The sequence below is a fragment of the Schistocerca americana genome, chromosome 2, assembly GCF_021461395.2.
Source record: "Schistocerca americana isolate TAMUIC-IGC-003095 chromosome 2, iqSchAmer2.1, whole genome shotgun sequence".
Lineage (NCBI taxonomy): Eukaryota > Metazoa > Arthropoda > Insecta > Orthoptera > Acrididae > Schistocerca > Schistocerca americana.
The window spans coordinates 647,703,470-647,728,295 of NC_060120.1; the positions used below are offsets into that span (position 1 = coordinate 647,703,470).

The following is a 24,826-nucleotide window of genomic DNA, read 5'->3' on the forward strand; positions in this document are numbered from 1 at the left end:
AATTCCCCGCTTACTCAAAGTTGTTCCACATGCTATGCAATTGCAAATGTATTTACAACATGATGGTGCACCTGAACATTTCATGAACGCTGCTACTACATATTTAAATGAACATTTCCCCAAAAATGGATTGTTTGTGGTGCTACACATCTGTGGCCACCCACTTTGCGTGATTTAACACGAATGGATTTTTGTGTATGATGATGGATGAAAGACATGGTTTATGAGGACAAAGTCAATACATGTGATTCACTACTTGCTTACATTATGAATTCAATAAGAAGAACAAAATCTGTTCATACACATGCAGCTAAAACACATTGCACTCAGTGGAGACATATCTGAACATTTACCGTTAATGTATCATGAAATTGTATGTACACTGTACAACTTCCTTAACACTGAGCTTTGTTTTTTCCAGTTTAATATGAATTCACATGAGCTATTGTATTAATGAAAGCAGATTATCTAATACATTCATACAGTTTCAGTTTTGTTGTTATTACCATCATTTTTCCAAAATTAAATTCCATAGAACTTCTGTTGAAAACTTTGTGCAATTGTCTGAAATTTTAAAAGCAAATTGTGCCAAGTAGTTAATAAATTAAAATTTTTACTATATAATGTCTTTGCTTCTCTGGATATTCTGGAAAACTACTGCATATACATGTCTGGGACATGTTTTATTAGATTAACAACAAAATAAGTGGAAATTGTGCTTTAATTTAACCTCATACAGTTTTGTAATAGCTTCATATTAGAGAAGTTGCTAAATTTCAGGCAAAATCTTTTATCAGCCATAACTCTGTAACTAAACCTTTGTGGACCTATGTTTATATAAACTTTTTCTTTAGTTTCACTTGTAAAATAACTTATTAAAATATTTGCATATCTTCATGAATCACCCTGCATTTAACCTGTGTCAGATGTGGGAACAGCACTAATTTTTTGTCAGGGTGTGTGCGTGTTGGTAAGGGTATAGACACTTAATTACAAGGTTCGAGGTCCACATGCATAATGTAATCAGTGAATGCTTCACTTTCACCATCCCATGTTCTATCAGACTCAATGCCAGATGCAACTCTTTATTTTGCACCCATTGTAATCTAGTACATTTGCAGTGACACTTTTCTTTGTATTCCAGTAGCAGTATATCTGAAGCCATAGACTCTTACCTGTGGCTAGGTGCCTGCTCTCTAATTGTTTAATTGGAGATGGCTGGTGATCCTGACACCATTTATCCTCTGGGCATTGTCCAGGTTTCTCCTCCTTAGTCAATATGTACCTACATTAATCTAATAATGAGGTCTGGCATGTTATGATAAATAAGTAGTATGACTCCACTGGGGGGGGGGGGAGGGGGGGAGGGGGGGGGGGGTATTGAATGCCCTAGATAGCCTCACGAAGCAAACCCCTCTGTCCTCAATGCAAAATTATTCTATGCCGCTCTACACAGAGTTAATGTGCGTGCACGCTGACTCTAAAACTGGATGTCACACTGTTCATGGTGGACAGTGATAGCTTGAAAGTATTGGTACTTGTTACCACAGGCACCTCATAAGAGGCCTTATCTACTACTTCAAATACATATTCCTGCAACCACACTTCTCATCAATATATTCCACAAGGTATCTGAAGACTACCTTTCTAGCTGTGGAGTTGTTGACTAATGTAAACACTGGATTTCAAGTTATGTGTGAATTACTCTTAAGCTGCACATAGGTAGTTTTGTGCACTACATATGTCAGTATGTTTTCTATACATGACTTCCTCATCTGCTCCATTACACTAAAGGCTTTTTCCTCAAGAACAGTTATTCAGTTTACAGAAACCACTGCTAGAAAATCATCAGCATACACCTTGCCCCATATTCATCAGTATCCCAAACCGTAAAATTGTTATGAGGTCCCAGAAGAGAGATCCTGAGATTGACCTGTGAGCACTCCTCCTTGGCATGTTTAATCACTTTCAAATTTCCAGACTACCACTACACCACTCACCCACTGCTGTAATCATACAAGGTGTGACAAAGTATTGAAGGTACCTGCATTTATGAACAAATGTGAACTGAGAGAAAATGTGACTCTTGTTAACAAATAATTTGATAATTGTAGCTGAAAAACTAGCTGAACAATCAAAAGCAAGGTACAAACAATGACTATCCTTAGCAAATAATTTGATAATTGTGGCTGAAAAACTAGCTGAACAATCAAAAGGAAGGTAGAAACAATGAAAATTTTCCTGGAGGTGTGAGAGAAGAAAGAAATCTCTGTACAAGGCTTGTGCACAAGACCCATTCAAGATTCTGTGGTAAAATTTGTAATAGAGAATAAAATATTTTTTCATGAAATAATTCTTGTGCACTAGGTCTTTCTATTATGATTTGGTTTTAAGAAACTTTTATGGGTGAAGTTTGTTACTATTTTTAAATTATTTTGCTGAAATGAAAACTATTTAAGTCAGTACTGTGCCTTTTTGATAAATCTTGGGTACATCTGAAAAATATTCTACTTTTTTAAAATGAACTTTTAATTTTATAGTTTATGATTAGAAAATATTTTGGAAAAGTTGGGTCTCTTAATGTATTTTGAGATTTTTGTGCTGTCTAGTTGTACGGAAATCTTTGTACTTGATTTTTGACATATTTGGGGAACTGCTGTACTATATTTGTGTGAATTTGTGTCTGTTTGGAAAAAGGTCAGATAGGTCAGACTTGATAGTAGCTGTTGTCATATTCTAGATTTACAGTTAGCATTTGAATATAATTATTATAGGAGAACTACAATGGCTTTTAAGATGAAATTTCTTGCATATTAACATATCTTGAGTATTTTCCAAACTACAGTATGCTACTACACATGTCATTTAAGAAATGAGGCTGTTTTTCAGACCATATAGGCAGGATAAGTTTTGAAAATTACTAGAAGTGAGAGCTAGGAGTGATTCTGTGAGTAAACCTGATTACTGATGACAATATTTTTCAGAAGCACTTAATTGAAAAGAAATGTACTGGTTTGCTTTTTGTTTCATTATTGATACTCTGTGTTCAGAGTATTTTTGTAATGTGAAGCTGACAAGATGAGTATGATGATGCAATGTGTCTATGTGTAATGCAATGATGAAGCATTAGGGTGAAGTATTATGATAAGTTATTGATCTGATACAGGCTGTATTGAGGTATTATTGAATAGTGTTTTTGTGATGATAATGTGGAAGATGATGATGTCAGTGTTAGGAAACTTCATTCTGAATTGTGGTGGATCACGATCAGTTGCGTCACATCTTAGGTGTTTGTATTGTTGATTATGATGAAGGTTTATAATGTGTTTACTGTGGTTCTGATGGCTTTGAAAAAAGTTTGCTGACTACATCAAAAACTATGTGACAAAAACATGTCTTGTGTTAATGATTGTTTGTGGAAAATATTTGTAGCACAATGATATATGCCGACTAGCATTTTGTACCACCAGAGTGATGTAACAAGACTCATTATTTTATTTATTTATTTTTCAAATAGAATAGGGTTCAACAAAAAAGTGAATTAGAAGTTAAAAAACTGTTATTGAAATATAAAAATTATGTAGAATTTTGGCATCTAGTGCAATACTAAAAATTTTTTCATTGTGTCGTAATTTGAATGAAATTGTTGTTAATTTTGTGGAACATCAACCTTCTGAAATATACTTTTGGTTGATGTAGATATGCTGTGAAACTACATGTAAGGAACATAATATCATTACTAAAGGAGATAAGCATTTTTTCATTTGATATTTATTTTTTCATTATTGTGTCTGATTAATAACAACATGCAAATTAGGTCTTTTTTAAACAAATGAAATGTCAGCATAATGTGTCAGTTCATTTATGTAATTTGTGTAACTGAATATCATTGTAGCCACAGCACTTACTCAATACTAAACATACATTACTTTCAGGGAACTTTTTTTTCAGAAACTTATTATTATTATTAGGTATGTTATGTTAAATGTTTGACTACAGTGGACTGTCAGATCATAAATCTGCTCACATTTCATGCTTGCAAAATTCAAAATCCTAGTGGGGGGGGGGGGGGGGGGGCGGAAGGGGGGAGATGGCGGAGGGGGGGGGGGGGGGGAGGGGGGGTGCCTATCATAATTGAGCTTGTGAATGGGCCACTTGCACATTATATTGAACAACCCAGTACACTCCATATATTTACTATATGATACAGATAGTTCAAAACTGCAATCTTGAATTTCAGAGAGTTTCAGTGACATACATAAAGTATGTTAATTAAAAAAAAAAAAAAACAATTATTTTTTGGTTTTATTTCAAAACTTGGTTACCTAAATTTCATAGAGATTACAACCGCTTGTTATAGACTTTCAAATCTAAGGTTTGGTTCACATACACACAGCAAAAATGTTACCACTGCTAGTGGCATGCTGCAGCTGAAAGCAGTTGCACATGTGAACTGCCAGTTTCTAGTGGTGCAAATTAAGAAATGCATCTTCTGTCGTGCCACAAAAAGCTCAACTTGGTTGCACTTTGTTGTGCCATTTTTCTTCCACCACTGCTCCTTTGTAACAGTATTTCAAAATATGAGCATTCCATCGCAGTTATCGTTGAATCATTTGTTTCTCTACTCCATTCAATTTCAGTATATTTTTGTTTTATTATTGAATAAAGTGAAAAACAGTGGTTCGAAGGTACAAATTTGCAGCTTCTTGAGCCACAATAATAGCAATTTATGTGTGTGTGTTGTGGGGCAGGGGGGAAGGGGGGGGGATGCAATATTTGCAAACCAATGATGTATCCCACAAACTAAAAATATTTTTGGATGAATAAATAAATAAACTTAATATGTGTAACAAAAAATGCAAGTTGTACAAACTTCATGATTTGCAACACCAGGCATTGTATGAATTGTGGGTTGTATGCAGGAAACATCTCCTAAATGTGATGTGGCAGCTGTTAAACTAAAAATTATTTGTCAAAATGCCTTTATCAATGAATATAATAAGATTTTAAAATCTTGGAAGAGTGATGTGTCTGACAATGTTATTTACATGCCAGATGTTGGTTAGTTTGCCACTACAGATAGCATTTTCATCTCTGAGTGTTATTTCTTTTATAAATGTTTTTGTGGCCCCTGATTCATCCCTGTGCAAAATCTATTTTTGGATTCAACATTGGAGTTTTGTTTTCCTTGTATTTAATTCTTGTTGCAGCTCTAATTCCATAACCTGTAATATAGCATTCATAGCCACCCACATGATTTCAACTGGTGTCATATTGAAAACTGTCCAACTACACAGAATTTGTGGTTGCCTGTGTGAACAGTAGCTTGTGAGACCTCTACAGGAAGCCAAAAGCTGTGGTGCCACATTAGATGTGTGTGGGAACCTAGTTAACTACAGAAACAATTATTGATGAGAAATTAATTTGTTATTTAAAAGAATTTCTTTGACATACAAATTATCTTTGTCCTGTTTGGCAAGTTGCAAGTTAGAAGTTTCCAGGTAGTCACATGAGAAAGTTGGTTTTGTATTATACATGTGTTGTTTCACAGTTATAATTGTTTACTTGAAGCATAATCATTTGGAAAATATGGAATAAATGTGCTAATAGTAAATGTAAAAACCTGGAAATTTTATTATTTGTATTGGTATTCAGTATTAAATGAACCTAATAATCTTCTGTATCACTCAGGAATATTAATACCTCAAGACTGATGTTCCAACAATATGAATAAAATGTAATGATCTTCAACAAACAAAATAAGTTAAAATAATTACTTTCAATTTTTGTATCAGATATGTGTTGTTGTTAGGTATAAGTACAACACAACTAGTAGACTGAACACAACTTTATTCCATGGAAGCCTTAACAACTTGAACACAGTATTTAAGTAACATTCAGCAGAAACCAGTTATGTATGTAAAGAGCTGTAGCAATAAATATAGAGAACTGAAGCTGAGCATAGCTCGGCTAGCCTTAAATAGACTGGGGCCCATGGTGGGCTCTGATGGTGATCTCTCTCTCTCTCTCTCTCTCTCTCTCTCTCTCACACACACACACACACACACACACACACACACACACACACACACAAGCCTGTGGTGCCCTCTGCAGATGACGTAGCACTGCCACACACAAGACCTTTGGAAAGTATGTACACGCATGACTGCATTCCTCCTGTCTTAGGAATAGCACAGATTTTTGAGAAGTCCACACTATCCTCCTCATTTGCTGGGTTCTGGCTAAATTGTCATGCTGCAGTGGGAGTTTGCAGTCTGAAGTGCAATTCTGTGCCCACCTTCCCATGTCAAACCATGAAGCAACACTGGCAATGCTGGGGCTGTTTCCATGTCGATCTTGGGGATCAGCTCTGGTGATGATGCTTGAGGTGCTGATGATAGTCGTATCAGCAGTTGCTCATGAGTGGATGATGGAATCCCTGACAGTGGTGTCAGAAGCAACAGAGCACTGCTGGTTTAGCCACCATGGGTGATGCCCTTGCCCCTGCGGGAGTGGAGAACCAGCAGCAGCAGGTGATGTGATGCCCAATGTGGATGGGCTCAGAAGTGATGGCAGGCACCCGCCAATCAACATGAAGGTGAAGTTTGTGATGATATCTCAAGCAGAGCCTGTCATTCTTGTACACATTAAACAGCGGTTTCCCCTGATATCTGGTGATGACAGCAGAAATTCATTTAGGGTAAAGTCTGAAACTGTGTGCTCAGACAGCCACACCTGGCCAGAAGAGATACAGCACCTGCATGGGTTGGTGTCCAGGTGGAGGATGCAGGAGGTGTAGCTGTATCCTTGGCTGGGACCTGTGGAATAGCTCCTCTGGACTCTTCTTGCTGAATGGTGTGAAACAGCATGAGAAGAGAAATTGTTCTAAGGCAAGATCGGATGGAGAGATGGCAATATACTTTTTCACCTGAGTTTGGAACATTTACCCAAGGCATTCCACCTCACTATTAGATTGTGGATGGAATGGTGGGGTAAGGATGTGACAGATAGCATGGAAATCACAAATTGCTGCAAACTATTGCAATGAAACTTGTGGACCATTATTGGACACTAATGTTGTGGACAAGCCTATGAGTGAAAAAATTTTGGAGGAGGTTGAGACAGTGGTGGTTTAAATGTGGAAACACAATGAATGACGTAGAGAAAATGAGAATATGCATCAGTGACCAACAGCCAATAAGCATTGAGAAAGAGGCCAGTGAAATCCACATCCATATAGTCCATACATGGGATGGCATAAGCCAAGGAGACAGCAATGCCCAGGGAACTGCTTGGAGCTTTACACACTATTAATAGGGGGCAACCAGATGGATATGTCACCATACAGTCCATACCAAAACATGTGAGACAGGCCAACACTCTTGTGGATGATACACTCCAATCTGCATATAATAAATGGAGAACCTCCGAGAGAAACACTGAGGGGACCACTACCCGAGGGGCCACATGATGTGTGTCTAAATGCAGGACACCATCCGCAACAGAGAACTGATGTCAAAAGATGTAATTATTACACAGGGGGTCAGATACATGAGAAGGTGGTGGATCCAGCCAATCATGTTGTATGAATGTTATAATTTTCTGCAAAATGGGATCCAAAGTTACAGCTTTCATGATCCATGTGCTAATTACAGGAAAACCATCAACCATATGCTGTGTGGCAACATCAATGTGGAAACAAAGCAGTTGCTCCTGATCAAATTCTGGGCTCTGACCAGCCGGCAGGCAGGACAAAGCATCAGAATTTGCATGTTGATTCATAGGGCAAACATGACTGTCTTAGTTGTAATGTGAAAGGAAAAGAGCCCAACACTGAATACAATGTGCCACTTTATCTGGTAAGGATGCAGAAGGACTGAATAAGCAAACCAATGCTTGAGACTAGTGACCAGGTGGAATTTGGTACTGTAGAGAAAAACGTGGAATTTCTTCACAGCAAATGCAATGGCCAAAGCTTCCTTTTCTATCTGAGAGTACCTAGTTTAAGCAGGAGTCAGCATTTTTGAGGCCTAAATAATAGACCACTTGTAGCCTTTGTGATATCTGGTATCTGAGCCAGTACCATCTCCAACCCATACTGTGATGCGCTCATTGCAAAGACCAAGTGGTGGCCTGGTTGGTATGTCACTAAGCAGGGCACAAACAGCAACACAGTCTTAAGGACGCAAAATGCGGTTTCACAAGCCAGTGACCAGTGAAAATGAGTCTCTTTGCACATTTAATGGCTGTGTGATTGTTGCTGGACCAGGAAAAAATCCATGGTAATAGGCAACTTTATCTAGAAAAACATGAAGTTCTTTGAGTGACATAGGGCATGGGAGTGACACGATTGCAGAAACATGTTCATGAAGGGGTTTGATACCCTTGCAAGAAACTTCAAACCCTAGATAAATGGTAGAAGGTTGTAAAAACTCTAAATTACACTTTAATCTAGTCTTTCAGAGTACTCAAAAAAAGTATGGAAGCTTCGTAAAAATTTAAAAAAAAATAGCAGGAGTGCTGGCAACTACAAAAGACAACCTCAACTATTGTTACAAACAATAACATCAATGAAAAGTTTGTTTGGCACGACAGAAATAGCTGATAAAATGTTTACGTCCATATCCGTATCAGGATTGTTGTACTGAATTTTTGCATTACAAACAGAAGCAATGTGACCTTTTATGTTGCAATTATGATAGGTAGCCCTGCATTTTGGACAGTCTGGGCACTCATGGATGATGAAACAATAAGGGCAAGATGAGAGAATGGAATGTGTGCCTTGCTGTTTGGTGACCTTGTTACTTTGTTGGTATGGCTGCTGCTGGGAGCAAGGCCAACCACCTTGACCCTGTGATCATGTGTAGGGCTCTGTGACCATGTTTTCACCCTGTGAGCTATCTGAAGCTTGGTGTGGAGGAAAGGGCTGGAGTACTGGCACTTCACTCCATGACTCAATTTGGTTACCCAAAGCTCGTAACACCTCAAATGATTGTGCAATAGCTAAAACCTCAGAGAGGGATGGATTTTCATACTGGAGGGCATGCTCTCACACCTCATGGTCCAGAGAGAAAAGAATGATAACATCTCTCACCAACTGATGTGTGTATGGCTCTTTATGTACATTGGACAGAAAATGACAGTGACAACTTAACCCATGGAGTTCAGCAGTGCAAGTGTGATGGGGTTGGGGTGGTTGTGTTATACAGAGGTAGAGCTCAACTCAGAGTGTAATAACATGGGTGAACTTACAGTAGTATTTTGAAAGAAGTTCACACATTTGGTTAAACATTATAGAATATGGATCCTGCAAAGGGGCAAGTTGACATAGGACTTGATACATTCTTGGCGATATCCATTAAAGGAACAAGGCATGACATAAAATAGCATCAATAATCCAAAATGCTTGAAAGTGTTATCTTTCCTGCATGCATCCCATTCCTCAATAGACTCATCCTATGTTGAGAAAGGAAGCAGATAAAAAGTGGGGCCCTGGATGGCAAAACAGCAGGTGACACACACTGCGGAGTATACCGACTAGACCAAACAGCAGCCAGTGATTGATGTACCTTAGTTTGATTGTACAGCACCTGTAATTGCTGGTGCAGTGATGTGGAAAATGACTCTTGCTTTTGACCAAGCAAGATAAAATGTCCCCCATAACACTGTCAGCCATCATGGGAATAAACAGAGGACCAACCAAAGTAGAAATTTGTGTGGATAACTTGGTCACACTTGTCACCAATGATGATGTAATAAGGTACAAGTAGAACATGACCAGTAGACTGAACACAACTTCCACAGAAGCACTAATAACTTGAACACAGTTATTAAGCAATAATCAGCAGGAACAAATTATGTTCACAGAGAGCTGTAGCAATATACGAAGAAAATTGTGGCCGAGTGTACCTCAGCTGACCTTAAATAGACTGGGGCCCATGGCAGGCTCTGAAAGTGATCTCTCTCTCTCTCTCTCTCTCTCTCTCTCTCTCTCTCTCTCACACACACACACACACACACACACACACACACACACACACACACACACACAAACAGACACAAGTCTGAGGTGCCCTCTGCAGAAGGCATAACACTGCTACACAAGCGGCCCTTTGAAAGTACACACACATGTCACAGCAATACAAATTTCTGCCTGTCACCTCTGTTTTTCATTTGTTTAAGAAGAAGAAGCAAATTTACCTGAACCAGTTCATTGTAAAAGTGAGGTTTGGAAGGTATTTGGATTTTCTGATAATGTTCAATATATTGAGATATGATAGTGTTAGAAAGTCTGTCAGCTAAACATAGATGGTAGTTACTGTGAAAGATACTGCCAGGTGCTGTATGGGCAAATTGCAGCATTCACAATGCCTAATTGTCATGTTTGTTATGTGTCCCATGCTACCTCAGTCATCAGCCCACTTCTGACAATAAAATACAAAAGCATGTTTGCCTTTCCATACTCCATATTTATAAATAACTAATGATAAAATTGCAAAGGGACAGAATGGCTAACCAGTGCTTATCTTCAGAAGGCAACATTCCAGGGCTATCAATAGACACATTTAAAAATGAGAAACCTATTTCTAGCTTTTAGAACTATTAGCTGTTTTCTCAGGAACAAAGGAGACATAAGATGAAAAAGATCAGCCTGAAGGGGCAAGTAATTCAGACTCCAAGATGAGAGGGACCCATGTTGAGTATACTGGGAAATAAAGATGAAGGACGAGCCATCAGAGAGAGTTGGAGAGTTGGACCTACTGGTACTTTATTATTGGTATTTTAGTAAATACTGATAACAAATATTAAAGTTCTTAAATATTGTGAAAGTGTCATGTTATAATGATGGTGCTTTGGAATGGGAAACTGCAACAGGATTAGCTATAGCCAATAGCTAGATTCATAGAAAAAAAAGGGGTTATGAAGTACATGTACTCCATAACTTACGTTATCACATATCATTTTTATGAGGGTTGGTGACCAATGCTGAACTGATGGTAGGCCCGAACAAAGTTTCACACATGCAGTGCTTTCTGCTGCCTTTTCAGAAACCTACTGCAGTGTTGGTTTGATTCAGTTGTCACTCACCAGTCACTGAGAGCAGATCGCTGTGGCTGAGACAATTGTAGATCCTGTCAGTTGTGAAGTGCATGGTGTGATTTGATTTTTTCTGGTAAAACGACCTTCAGCAGCAGAAATCCATTGCAAGTTATGCATAATGTATGGACCTGAAATAAAACAAGTTCTAAAATTGTGTTGAATATTTCTAAGTGGCTGCACAAATGTTCATGATGAGCTGCAGAGTGGCAGACCCAGGATTTGGACTGATGACATTGTTGATCAAGTGAAACAAAAACTTTGAAGTGATCAGCAATTGACTCTTAGTGGTCTGGCTAATGAATCAATAATGTTGCTCGAACCTCAATTTACAGGATTACCACTGAACAGCTTGGATAGCACAAGATGTGTAAGAGGTGGGTCCCAAAAATGCTCACCTCTCAGCAAAAAGAGCAAAGAATGCATAAAGCATGGTGGTTTTCAGAGTGGTATAGACAAGATGTAGACAATTTATTTTCCCACATGGTTACATGTGACGAGATAGGGATATCATACACAAGTGCAGAATCACAACAAGACATTGCAGTAGCATCATTCAAGTTTAACCAAGCCAAAAAAGTGTAAGCAATCTCCTTTCTCAAATAGAGAAATGATAGATACCATTTCTTGGAATGAAAAGGGCATTCTTTTGATTGATTTCATGGACCTTGGGTCAACAATTATAACTGATGTATACTGTGAACTTCTAACCAATCTGAAATGTGCAGTCCAATATTGACACTGTAGGAAACTGTCGTTTGACATAATCTTCCTTCATAACAACATGTGCCTCCACATCACTACCAAAACCAAGGAGAAAACTCAAGGTTTTCATTGGGAACTTTTTGAGCACCTTCTGTACAGTCCCAACCTTGCACCAAGTGACTATTCCCTCTTCTTGCATTTGAAAAAGTGGTTGGGTGACAATGATTTCAAAAGGGTGATGAACACAAGACTGCCCTTATCAACTGGTTCAATTCCCATGCAGCAGACTTCTAAGCAGAGGGGTTAAAGAAGCTGGTGCAGCATTACACAAATTGTATAGATGTAAATGGCAATTATGTGGAAAAGTAAGCAGCTATGTAGTAAAACATTACTGTAAGTAAAAACCTCTCATAAGCTTTTCTAAAAACATGCATCGCATATGTGCACTTGCTAGAGCCCATCCAAATGCATATATTTAATTATGTATTAATTAATGAAACTTCAATTTGAACATCCTATGTGTGCCTAAAGAACTGTAGAACATAACCACAACAAGAGCTATGGGGGCACCTCATGTAAAGTATGCAGAAGTAAAGAAGACCTTTGAGGAGCATAATAAGTGAAAGGCCTGTGATTTAATAATATTACTTTTACTCAGTTTCAGTTGTGCCATGAAGGATAGTGGATTTTCTGTTAGTGGAGAGGCTACTTTGGATGACAAACAATGAGGTGAAAAATTGGATATTAAGTGAGAATTTATGTTAATTTCTCCAGACTCTGTCAGTATGATAGTCAAGGCTGGTTTAAGGCATAAGTGACACTCTTGGACGATCAAGCTGAGAGGGGTTCTAGATGTGCCACAGTTTTAAGATTTCTCTAAAGGACATAGAACAACTGGTAGTGACCACTTGGGGTGTCAAGTTTAGAGGGATGTCTAAGCACAAGATTTGTATATAGTGTGTTTCACAAATTAGTAATAAAAACTAACACAAGTGAATGTGTGTGAGGGATAAGAAGGATGGAGGGATGCCAAATGGTAAGTCGCTTGTGTGCAAAAATGTTCTCAAACCAGCCCTGGTGGCATTTATGAGGCAGTGTTACTCTCAGAAAAGGATCCATTCAGAATAAATATACATCTAAAAATTGTATTTGTAGTTTAATTTCCAAAATAAAGGAGTAATTGCATTTACTAAATGATTTTTCAGTTATTGATCACTACTAATATTGCCCATGTGAATGGTATAACGGATTTAAATTGTTTTCACCACTGTACATAAACAGAACATGGAGGCATAACTTACCATACCACTGTCACATTTTCTTACTTTTAGCCTGTTTTTAACCATCATTAGAATGTATGTATTTATTGAAATATGAATATAGGATGATGTTTGCTATGTGGCAGCAGATCATACACAGATAGCCATGAACTATATTTCTTCTTTAGTTTTTAAAAAGTAAAACAGTAGCAGGAGGCTGCAAATGTGTGTGAAGTTGCATTTGTGTGAGTGTGTGTGTGTGCATGTGTGTCTATTGCTGACAAAGGCCTTTATGGCAGAAAGCTACAATTGTGTGAATCTTTTTGTTGTGCCTATTGTGACTCAGCGTCTCCACTATATGGTGAGTAGCAACTTTCCTTCTCTGGTATTGTTGCATTCCATCCTTAATTTTCCATTGTTTGATATAGTATAAAAAGTATGTTCAGAGAATTAAAAATAACATGCTGTTGGTATCAGGTGGTATATCAAAAACAACCATGACATATCCATTTATTTGTATCCCTACAGAGAGTGGAAGAAATGGAGAAACTTACACTTCATTTCGAGGTAGAGGACGTGGCAGACGTGATGATGGCACCATTTCTGTTGGACCAGGTGTCTGAGCCATCCTATTTTAATAGAAAAGCATACCACATATTTTAGATATAAAGTGTCATATGCTTCCTGGAAAAAATAAATTATAAATAACCAGGGAAGTGATTATGTTGGCCCCAAAGGACCCTCTTTGCTTTCTAAAGTCCTTTCACAAATGCAAAATGTTATCATAGATTGATTGCACTGAATAAATATGATATGTGGTAGATATGTTGATAAAAGTGTTTCGCCGCATCACTACAAGAGTTCATGATTATTACCACGGAATTTTGGTTATAAGAAATATTGTAATAAATATTATAAGAGAACAGTAAATGGCTACAAAGTCTTTCTTTAACAGCCTCATCAAATTTGGACAAAATGCGAAGCCTGTAATGACTACCTACATCACTATCAGTCTGATTTGTTCTCTAATAATGATCCTGGGCGCAATCACTAAAACCTTTTAATTTTATCTGAATTTGACATAGAAATTTAATTGAGAACTTTTAAGCTGATAAATGAAACTCCTAACTTAATTTAAGAAATGTGACATAATTTGAAAAATTCATTGTAGACAAATATAATAAAATGTACCAGACTAAGATATTTATTAATGAAATGTAGTGTGCTGTAGCTTTCACTTCTTAGATTTATATTATGGTTTTAGGCTGCAAAGCAGCTATGGTCATAAGCACTTTCACTTTTTAGCTTATCATATATATCATACCCTGTTTTATCATAATCTCAGTCATTCTACAACTCAAAGTATTTTAGAACTAGAGACTTACTCACAATAGTTATTAAGTTCTCACCTCTCTAACATGTCTCATGTACTATTAGCTAAACAATACTCATAGGAAAAACTAATGCAGACTTCCAAGATAATTCGTCATGCCTGCATACAGTATGCTGTGAAATTTGGCGATGTGTAAAATATTTAATTATCTTTTAATAAAAGTAGTTTTTGTAATTAGTGCAAGATGTAGAATTTTAAGAGTTGGGTTCACCTGTGAGGCTGAGGTGGATTTGTGTTTATTGGTGGGAAGAGCACAGCAGATGGTGGGGAGCCTGCAAAGCGTCCCCCTACTGGTGGTGCTGTGATGGGTGGCAAAGAAGAAAGACTCCCATCAGACCCAGCAGAGCTGCAACACACACAGGTAATTTATATCATTTCAGTGAAAATGGAAAAGTAAATATGTGATAAATGATTGCTAATGTACATCTGTCATAGTACTTAGATGTAAGTCTACTCTGCAAACACTTCACAAAGGACGTCACTGTGGTAATAGTGGGTACGGCAGGCAACAGCATAGACGGGAATCTTAATAATTCAAGTGAGAGTGACCTGGTATAGAGAGATTCAGCAATAAGACATATCTGCCAGGAGAGCTAATTTAGAGGTGGAATGACTGCTCAGATCGGGTATGTGGTTTCATTATGGTGTGGTTTTTGTTGACTCTGTCAGTAGGTGGGACTATACTATGTATGACCTTCTTCTCAACGGGAGAGGGAAGGGAAAACTGTCTGAGCTAATAGAAGGAACTTAAGAGGGGCACTATCACATGTGGTGAAGTACCAGTGGTTACAAGAGACAGAATAACTGTTTTTTTAGGGTAGAAAGGGCAGAAACAAAAGATGTTACAGGGACAGGTTGAAAATGATATTTATATTGATAAAACAGGCAGTCAGAAAGCAAATTTTAATGTACACTATTCATGCAAACACTCCCTTACTTAAACTGGAGATATTCTAGAAGTGACAGAAAAATTAGGTTCATCCAGTTGTAACTCAGCCAGGACACAAAATCAGTTATCCTTACTCCATCAGAAAATCTGATGATTGAGATGTAAGCTTAATGAATTGCTTATTTGTGTTGAAGAATTAGAGTTGAGAAAAGCAGTTGATATTATCTATCTCTCTGAACATCATTTGACACCTGATATAGACATGTTAAATGTTATAGGTTTCAAGTTAGCCTCTTACACCTGTAGAGAAAATATGGAAAAAGGAGGAGTTGGCACATTTGTCAGATATCAAGAATATTGATATTAATAAATTTTGCTCAGAGCAGCACTTAAAAGCTGGAGCAAGAGAAGTATAATTTCATAATAGGTCCTTTACAGTAACAATGTCATTAAATTTAATTCCTATTGTGGACTTTGTAACCAGAGAATGTAAATGCTGTGACTGGCATTCATAATTTCTTTGCAGACAAATCTAGTCATATCATAAAAACAACAGTAAATAGACTCTCTGTTCAAGACATGCTGCATCTTATACTAAGTGTTGAAACTTGTCAGGATATAAAAACTATTAAATTTTAGTACAGCACTATAATAAATCAGTCAAAAATTGAGAGAATTTTAGGAGATTCTTCTAAGACATGAAATGGATAGATGTTTACAATACTTCTGATTCAAATGAAAATATAAAGCATTCATTAATAAAGTTACTTCCTCATTTGAAAATTGTGTTGCCATAAAGGCAATTCAAATCAAATGGAAATCTAAAAATAAACCTTGGGCTACACAAGGAATAAAGGTATCATGTGGGACAAAAAGGAGACTGTATGTATTATCTAGGCGCAGCTCTGAAATTAACATCTAATGCATTACAAAGAATACTGCAAAATACTAAAGCAGGCAACCCAGAGATTTAAACAGTTTTATTACAAGGAAAGGATAATTACATCAGGTAAAAAAATAAAAACTATATAGGATATACTGAAGACAGAGACAGTTGGGGCCAGAAAGGAAGAGGAACAGATAGGTCTAAAAATAAATGAGATTTTGGTAACAAGTGCATGTAATGTTGCAAACCTCTTAAACAAATACTTTCTTTGTGTTACTGACTGCTTGAGATTATCAGGTTCAATAAACAGTCCAATGGAATGTCTGATAACAGTCTCTATGAATAAGTTCAGTAAAATGGTAATGACACTTACATCTCCCAAAGAAGTAGCATCCATTATAAAATCATTAAAATCAAAGTATTCTAGTAGTTATGATAATATAACAATGAAGTTAATGAAAGAGTGCTCATGTGAGTTGAGTTCTATCTTAAGATATTTGTGTAATCAGTCTCTTATCAGTGGAATACTTCCAGACTGGCTAAAATATGCTGAAGTTAACCTCTTTACAATAAGGGGGGGAGAAAGAGACACCATCAAACTACTGACCAATAGAAGGGGGAGAAAGGGATACCATCAAACTATTGATCAATTTTATTTTTGACAGTTTTGTCAAAAATATTTGAAAAGGTTGTGTTGAAGCATCTTCTGAAGGAACTGACTGCAAATAATATATTGTCCATGCCATACTTTGGGTTCCTTAAAGGTTCCATTACATAGAAGGCTATTTATCCATACAGTAACAATGTACTTATTTCATTAGGTAACAAATTAGAGGCTATTGGCATTTTCTGTGACCTGTAGAATCACAGCGTTTTCTTAAGTAAATTAGAATATTATGGTGCCACTGAGTGTGTTGCAAAATGGTTCAAGTCTTACCCAAATAACACGAAACAAAGGGTGTCAATGAAAAATAATTGTGGAGTAAACAATCAGTCTTCTTCTAACTGTGAATTAATTACATGTGGTGTTCCTCAAGGTTCCATCTTGAATTAATTGCTTTTGCTTGTGTGCATTAATGACCTCTTATCTGTAACATTGCTAGGTGCTAGGTTTGTTTTGTCTGCAGATGATACAAACATTGCAATAAATAGCAAGTCATATACAGATTTAGAGATGGCTGTTAATCAAATTTTCACTGACATTAATAAATAGTTTGAAGCTCATTCACAGTTATTTAACTTTGAAAAGACCCATTATATGCACTTCAGCACCTGTAAGAGATATATTTATATCATGTATATAACATTTGAAGACATGCAGATCAAAGACGTTGACAGTGTTACATTGCTGTGATTACAACTCAATAATAAATTCAGTTGGGAAGGGCATGAATGATGTCAGATGTAGGAGATATAAATATTTATAAAAAAAACTTGGATATTTTGTTTACTTTCATTGTGTTATGTCATGTGGGATCATATTCTAGTGTAACTCATCAAACTGAGCAAAAGTTTTTAGAATGTAAGATCATGTAATAAGACTCATTTGTGGTGCAGATTCAAGAACATCATGTAGAAAACTGTTCAAGGAACTGGTATTCTAACCACTATTTCTCAGTACATTCATTCCTTAATTAAATTTGCTGCAAATAATATGCTGCTATTTCCAGTCAATAGCTCAATACATAGTATCAGTAATATAATTAAGAATAATTTGCATTAAGCGCTAAAACTGCTTACCCTGGTCCAAACAGGGGTCCAGTATTCATGAATACACATTTTCAATAAATTGCCGGCAACCATTAAAAACTTGGTTTCAGATAAAGCACAATTCAAACCAAGTTTAAAAGACTGTTTGATGGATGAATATCTTATCAGGGACTATTAGACTAGCTTATGTAAAATTTTCTCTTTTAGATTTCAGTTTTGACTGCACTTGGTCACAACAGTTAAGGTTAGGTATTTTGTGTATGATAAATTTAGTGAAAGTGCAGAAATATATTTCATTCTGACAGTATATTAATTCTGTAAGCATTAGCAATTCTAGTTTACTGCAACTTATTCACATGTTTTGACACTCTCCTGACAAATGATTAGGGAAGTGAATATTATATTCATATGTTATGTGTTTTTTATGCTTTACTTTCTGACACGTCCGCACCCACAAGAATCATCTCATTTCTGGGTCTATGTAATGAAAACTGAATCTAATCTAAAAGCATAGAGTATAGCTACAATTAATTCACATAATACTAACCATGGAGGCATGTAAGAGATAATTGTATGTGTATCACATAGGCACATAATAGGTGGCTGTATACACAGAATCTAATCTAAAAGCATAGAGTATAGCTACAATTAATTCATGTAATACTAATCATGGAGGCATGTAAGAGGTAATTGTATGTGTATCACATAGGCACATAATAGGTGGCTGTATACGTAGTGTTTCACTAACAAGGTGAAGGTCTTGAGATGTGGGTCACTGATTTTAATTAAGTTTTGCAAGCACATTCTGTATTGAAAATAAAGAGACACATGTTTAGGCTTTTTGCTAGACACGCCCTGGTTTTATTTTTTTATTTTTTATATGAGGTCAAGGTTGATGACAGAAAAATGTATTTTCAATGTTTTACGTCAAAAAATCATCTAAAAACAAATATTTTTATTACTGTGATATCGGGTCAAAATCTAATAATGTTTGAGTTACTAATTCTATTTTCTTTTTATGCTGTAGCTTGGGTACCAATCATTCAATGAGGTCAGTGGTCATGCAGTCAAGGCAAGCCATTAGACTACCAGACTGGTGGTCCATGACCAATTCTTGTTTGTGGCTGCTTTTTTTTTCTTTTTATATTTTCTTCAGTGTATCTAATAATATTCTGATAATGGGAATACCTTTCCTTGTTATTTTGAAGCAAAACAAAGAAGGTGTAATTAATAATCAAATATTACATTGACAGTTATCTTCATCACAATACATGATATACTACAGTAGGACTTTCATGAAAATTATGCTCAACCAATCAGCACAGTGAAGGTAATGTCAGTAATATGTACCCCTCTTTTCAGTTGTGTGATGTTTACTTTTTCTGTCAGGTAAAGAATTTCATTGCATGACTTCAGAATCATGCAATATAAAAGCAAAGCAGAGAATTACAAGGCAGTGTCATCCAAGTCCATTTTTCAAGTTACGCTTTTATGCACTTGGTATGCATCCAAATTGATACCTGATACATCTGCTTTTTGCAATGTGAATTAGATATGTTTCCCACTAACAGTGTACCAGAAAACATGTCAATGTTATGAGATTTCATTCATGTGTTGTGCGTGGTGCAAGAAATATTTATGTTTTGCTTGTTTGTAAAATCCATTTGACGCCATTGGTTGTGAGAACACTCACAAATAGACTGTCAATTAGGATTATGTGAAATATATTCTAGATGTATTTTGTACTATGTTGCAGAATGAATATAACTGTTAATATATTATAAATACTTATTTAATTAATAATCACACCTCCTGACATTTTACTTTTAAAAAACTCCTGATGTTTTACTTTAAAAAAGGGGAGGAAGGGGAGAAAAGTATTCTGATTATCACAATATTATCATATACACTGAAAAAATGAAGAAGAGCCACAACCCAGGACCAAACACAGACCAGCAGTTTGGTAGTCTAGTGCCTTGACCACTCTAGACACGTAGAATGAAGAGACCCCAGATATAGTATGAAAACACAAACATGTTAATAACTTAAACATTAGTAACTTCAGAGCAAATATTATATTAATAAAAATATGTTTGTCTTTAGATGATCTTTTGATGTGTAGCACTGAAAATATGATTTTCTGTCCTAACATTGACCTCAATTTTTGCAAAAACCATGCTGTCTAGCAAAAAGCCATAACACATCTCTTTATTTTCGTAACAGTACATCCTTGCAAAACTTGATCAAAATGGGTGACCTAAGTGTCAGACCTTCATCTTGTCAGAAATGAAACTTTCAACAGTTGATGTAATCGGAAAGCTTGTACAGAAATATTTCAACACATTTAACACAATATTTGTCGTTAATGACTGAAATAAAAACTTACCCTTCAACCTGGAAGTGTTCATACTTGCACCAGCAAGTGTGCAAATTCAGTAATTTACTTAAACTGCTTGAGGTCGGGAATTAGTGTAAAATAAAAATAATGTTGTGTGACGAGGGCCTCCCATCGGCAGACCGTTCGCCTGGTACAAGTCTTTCGATATGACGCCATTTCGGCAACTTGTGCGTTGATGGGGATGAAATGATGATGATTAGGACAACACAACACCCAGTCCCTGAGTGGAAAAAATCCCTGACCCAGCCGGGAATCGAACCCGGGCCCTTTGGATTGACATTCTGTCGTGCTGACCACTCAGCTACCGGGGGCGGACAGTTGTCAAAAATAAATAAAATTTTCAAGAATGGTTAACAATAGATCTTTTTTAGTTTTAAAATGTACTCAAGCACTTAAAATTGGTTTCAGTATGATATACTTTTAAGCAGTCTTGTATATAAGGCCTGCACTCAACTCTATTCCCACAAGTTTCCTACAGTTCTGTTATGAGACGCAATGCAAATGTTGAATGTCCATCTTCTGTAGACTTTTCAATGGCCTGAAAAAACAGTAAATTCTTTATGAATTAAATTATTTACTAGCCTTTTTTAAATATTGTCATGTTCCATTTTTCACTTTTTTCTCTATGAGAGTAGTTCTTGGTTCCTTGTGATTCGGTCACTTTCTGACAACGATTATACTACTGATTAGAACAGAAATTTATAGACTTAGCTGATAAAGTAGTGTTAACTGTCATTAAAAGATGGCAGAGCAGTACAGTTTTGTCTGTGAGATTTCAAGTAGTCAGTATATGGTCAGAGTACCATCAGCTACGTGACTCATGACCCATGTGCACATATTTGGGTTTTGGGATATAGAGGTGAAAAAAATTAAACATAATGGAATGGCAGCAGATGATAGAAAAATACACCAGTTACAGATGCTTTTTGTAAATGCGCACTACCTGCTAGGAGAAAGAACACTCATCTCACTGTCAGCTCTATGTGGCCAGGCATCTGGTTCCATGGAGAACCTTTGTGATCTATGGAATAATGGTTCCTCAGACCTGTGGAAAGAAGAGATTATCATTATGTCCATATCATTTAAGTCATTGAGAAGATTTTTTCATAGTTTTGTGAAAATTGTCACATTAACGTTTAATTTACTATGATGTCGTTTAACTTCAGAATTTTTTTTGGTAATATACCCCATTAGGCATGTTTAATCCATTTTGTTACAGTACCATTTGTTAGTCGTCACAATACCATGTGGGTAGGGGGAGGGGAGAGTCTTTATGTCCACCTTTTGAAAATGCTGTAGTTTAGTCAATTACTTTAGATTTATAAATTTTGAAAAAAATATTTATTATTTTTAATTAATTCTTCTACCTGACTGCATAAATATTTAAAAATTTTCAGTTAAACTTTACCCTAAAATTTAAGTCTTAGTAGTAGATGCCACTTTCCCCAGTAAGTATCATATTCAATATTTTCAGGTTAGGGTCCTTACTTATACATTAATATCTGTTTAAAAAGTATGTTGTGAGTGAAAGTCAACAACAGTTAATGAAATTTACATTATTTAAATATTTTTTATAAGGGTAGGCATGAAGTAAACAGACAACCCCCTCCCTCCCCCCTCACCCCCTCACCTCCTCCTCTACCCTCCCGCAACCACCACACAGTGTGTTGATGTTGCTAGGAATCTGCTGAAAGATACACTCTGAGACAAAACGAAAAACATTATGCACCATAAAAAAATTATCTGAATGGTACAGAAATTGGCAGATGTGATGTACATATACTAACAAACAAATATGATTATAATTTTAGAAAAAATGGATAATTTATACAAAAGAAAGAGCTTCACAGTCTGAGTAAGTTAATAATGTGTTGTTCCACCTCTTACCCTTATGGAAGCAGTTATTTGGCTTGGCACTGATTGATATAGTTGTTGTATATCCTGGGGGATATTGCCCCAAATTCTGTCTGATTGGTGCATTAGATCATCAAATCCCAAGTTGGTTAGAAGGCACTGCTCATAATGCTCCAAATGTTTTCAATTGGGGAGGATCAGGTTACCTTGTTTCGCAACGTAGGTTTTGGCAAGCATGAAGATAAGCAGTATAAACTCTCACTATATGTGAGTGGACATTATCTTGCTGAAATGTAAGCCCTTGACAACTTCTATTAAGGGCAACAAAATGTGGCATAGGATATCATCAATGTACTCCTGTGCTGCAAGGATGCCATGGATGGCAAACAAAGGGGTCTGATATGAAAAGAAATGGTTCCCCAGGCCATCACTCCTGGTCATTTGGCAGTATGGCTGGTGATAGTCAGTTTGGTATCCAACCACCAGTCTGGGGTATTTCCAGACACATCTACAGTCTGGAATCTCATTGACTGGAGTAGAATTGTCTTCAGTGAAGACATGTCTGGAGATGTCCCAGACAGTTTTGGGATAACAACCTGACTGTCACCTACCATACAGCCAGACAACAGTGGGTGATGATTTGGAGTGCCATATCTTTTCATATCAGGACCCATTTTATTGTCATCTTCATCACCTTCACAGCACAGTGGTATGTCAACAATATTCTACATTCTATTTTGTTGCCTTTCTTGGCAAGTCGTCCTGGGCTTACGTTTCAGTAAGATAATGCCCACCTACACGCAGTAAGTTTCCACTGCTTATCTTTGTGCTTGTCAAACCCAATCTTGACCAGCAAGATCATTGAGCTATACTCTCTTGATAGGTTGTGGTATGTCTTCCTCATGCCATCTTTGTCTGAAGTGGAAGGCAAGTCATTTTGATGTAAAAAGGTGGCAGAGCGAGGAGTGAGTAGGATGACAGCAGCTGGTGGAGCAGGAAGGAATGTTCAGGTAGGGTTTTTTATTATTTGAGCTCTATCAGATGACTGGACTTCAGTATTCTACCTGGGTCTGTGTGTCCCAGAAAATTTTTTTTTTCCTGGCGGCTCCAGAGGACATGAGGTGGCTGAAGTTATTCCTACTGTGGAAGTCTGTGTTTGTGGCATCTTGATTAAGATGGAAGCATGGCATCTTAATACTATGGCGAGGTACCTTACTTCTCTTAGTGAATTTCGACACAGTGTGAGGTTCACAAACTGTTCCATTCTGTTCTGTGGCAGATACAGATAAACCTCAAGGGGGGGGACTAAAGATATCTTCAGCTACCTTTACTTTTCTGTGGCAGATACAGAAAAACCTCAAGGAGGGGGCCCTAAAGATATCTTGAGCTACCTTTACTTTTGCAATAATAAGAAATAATCAAGTCACATGCAAAGTTTAAGAAAGTTTTATTTGAACTGATTATACACATATACAAGACAATGCCATCTTATGACATAAAAAAGTTACAATTGTGGTTCTCTTCCTCAAATGATGAATTCTATGCAGCTATTCATCCAGGTAAATTGGTTAATTATATTGTCAATAAGTCAATCAATGTCAGGATGAGTGTTCAACAGAGCTAAGCTATTAAGTAGATCCTCCTGTTGATCTCAGCCATGTCTTTGTACGCCGTAGTGTTGAAAAACTTCTTTCTACCGTAGCAATAGATGCATGTACACAAGCAACTATTTTGTACAGCATGTGAAAAGTAGGATAGTCAGATCTAGGACAAACAGACAATGCTTACATAACAGAATCATGATTATTAAGGGAATTTATGCTTGTTTTCATGTATTGAAGAATCTCTCCCATTAGCCTCTTTTTAATCACAAAACATTAGAATATTTGCAACAAATCTTGAACAAATGCCAGACAGAATAATGTATTGAGATCACTAGAATGGCTGCAACTTTTCTCATAGGTATGTGTTATCTATTAATGTGCCAAACAGAAATGTATAAAATACGATGATGTGGACGCATGGGTTACATAGGAAATTACAACTACTCGATAACTCAATTCTGTCAAGTCAACTAATGAAAGAAATGAACAAATAGCATGTGGGCTGACTGGTGGGGGCAGCATGGGTGGCAGTGCGGCATGGATGGCAAGGGTGGAGGGTAGGGAGGCTGTGTGCCCTGCGCACCCTCATATATATATCCGCCACTGATTCTATTGTCTTCTCTAATGTGTCACTGTCTGCTTATACACCTTACCCACCTTCATGGCTACTAGAACTCTAAAAATGCCCACTCAATTTTCCTGATTGCTAATCTCCGTAGTGGGTACATTGAGTGCAAGTTCAAGACTCCTGCATGTTTTTGTACCAACTCCTTACTGAACCACCAATAAATCTGTGATTTTCTGTAATTAATACATAGTGGTTTTTTTTACCTTCTTGTGTATAATAGCTTTGTGGACTTTGGTTTAAGTCACCTCATTTATTGCTGTGAATAGCTTTTATGCTTGCTAGTGAACTAGTTAATTCTGGGACAAAATGATTAATGCCAGTTGCTTGGTATTTAAGGTACTGTCTGCTCATGTAATCAAAGTTTGTTGGCAGTCATTTGCATCCATTCAAATCTTGAAGATTT

General features: G+C 36.8%; 1 protein-coding gene across 1 annotated transcript in view; it reads right to left on the reverse strand.

Moving 5' to 3' along the window:
- LOC124594275 (kinesin-like protein KIF19) overlaps positions 1–24,826 on the reverse strand; it is a 458,271-nt gene that overhangs the window by 18,368 nt on the left and 415,077 nt on the right. The window contains exons 12-14 of the mRNA XM_047132640.1: positions 21,281–21,382; positions 14,666–14,800; positions 13,616–13,690 (exon numbers count right to left, since the gene is read on the reverse strand). Coding sequence (XP_046988596.1) covers positions 13,616–13,690; positions 14,666–14,800; positions 21,281–21,382 — 312 coding nt within the window. The remainder of the gene's footprint in view (positions 1–13,615; positions 13,691–14,665; positions 14,801–21,280; positions 21,383–24,826) is intronic.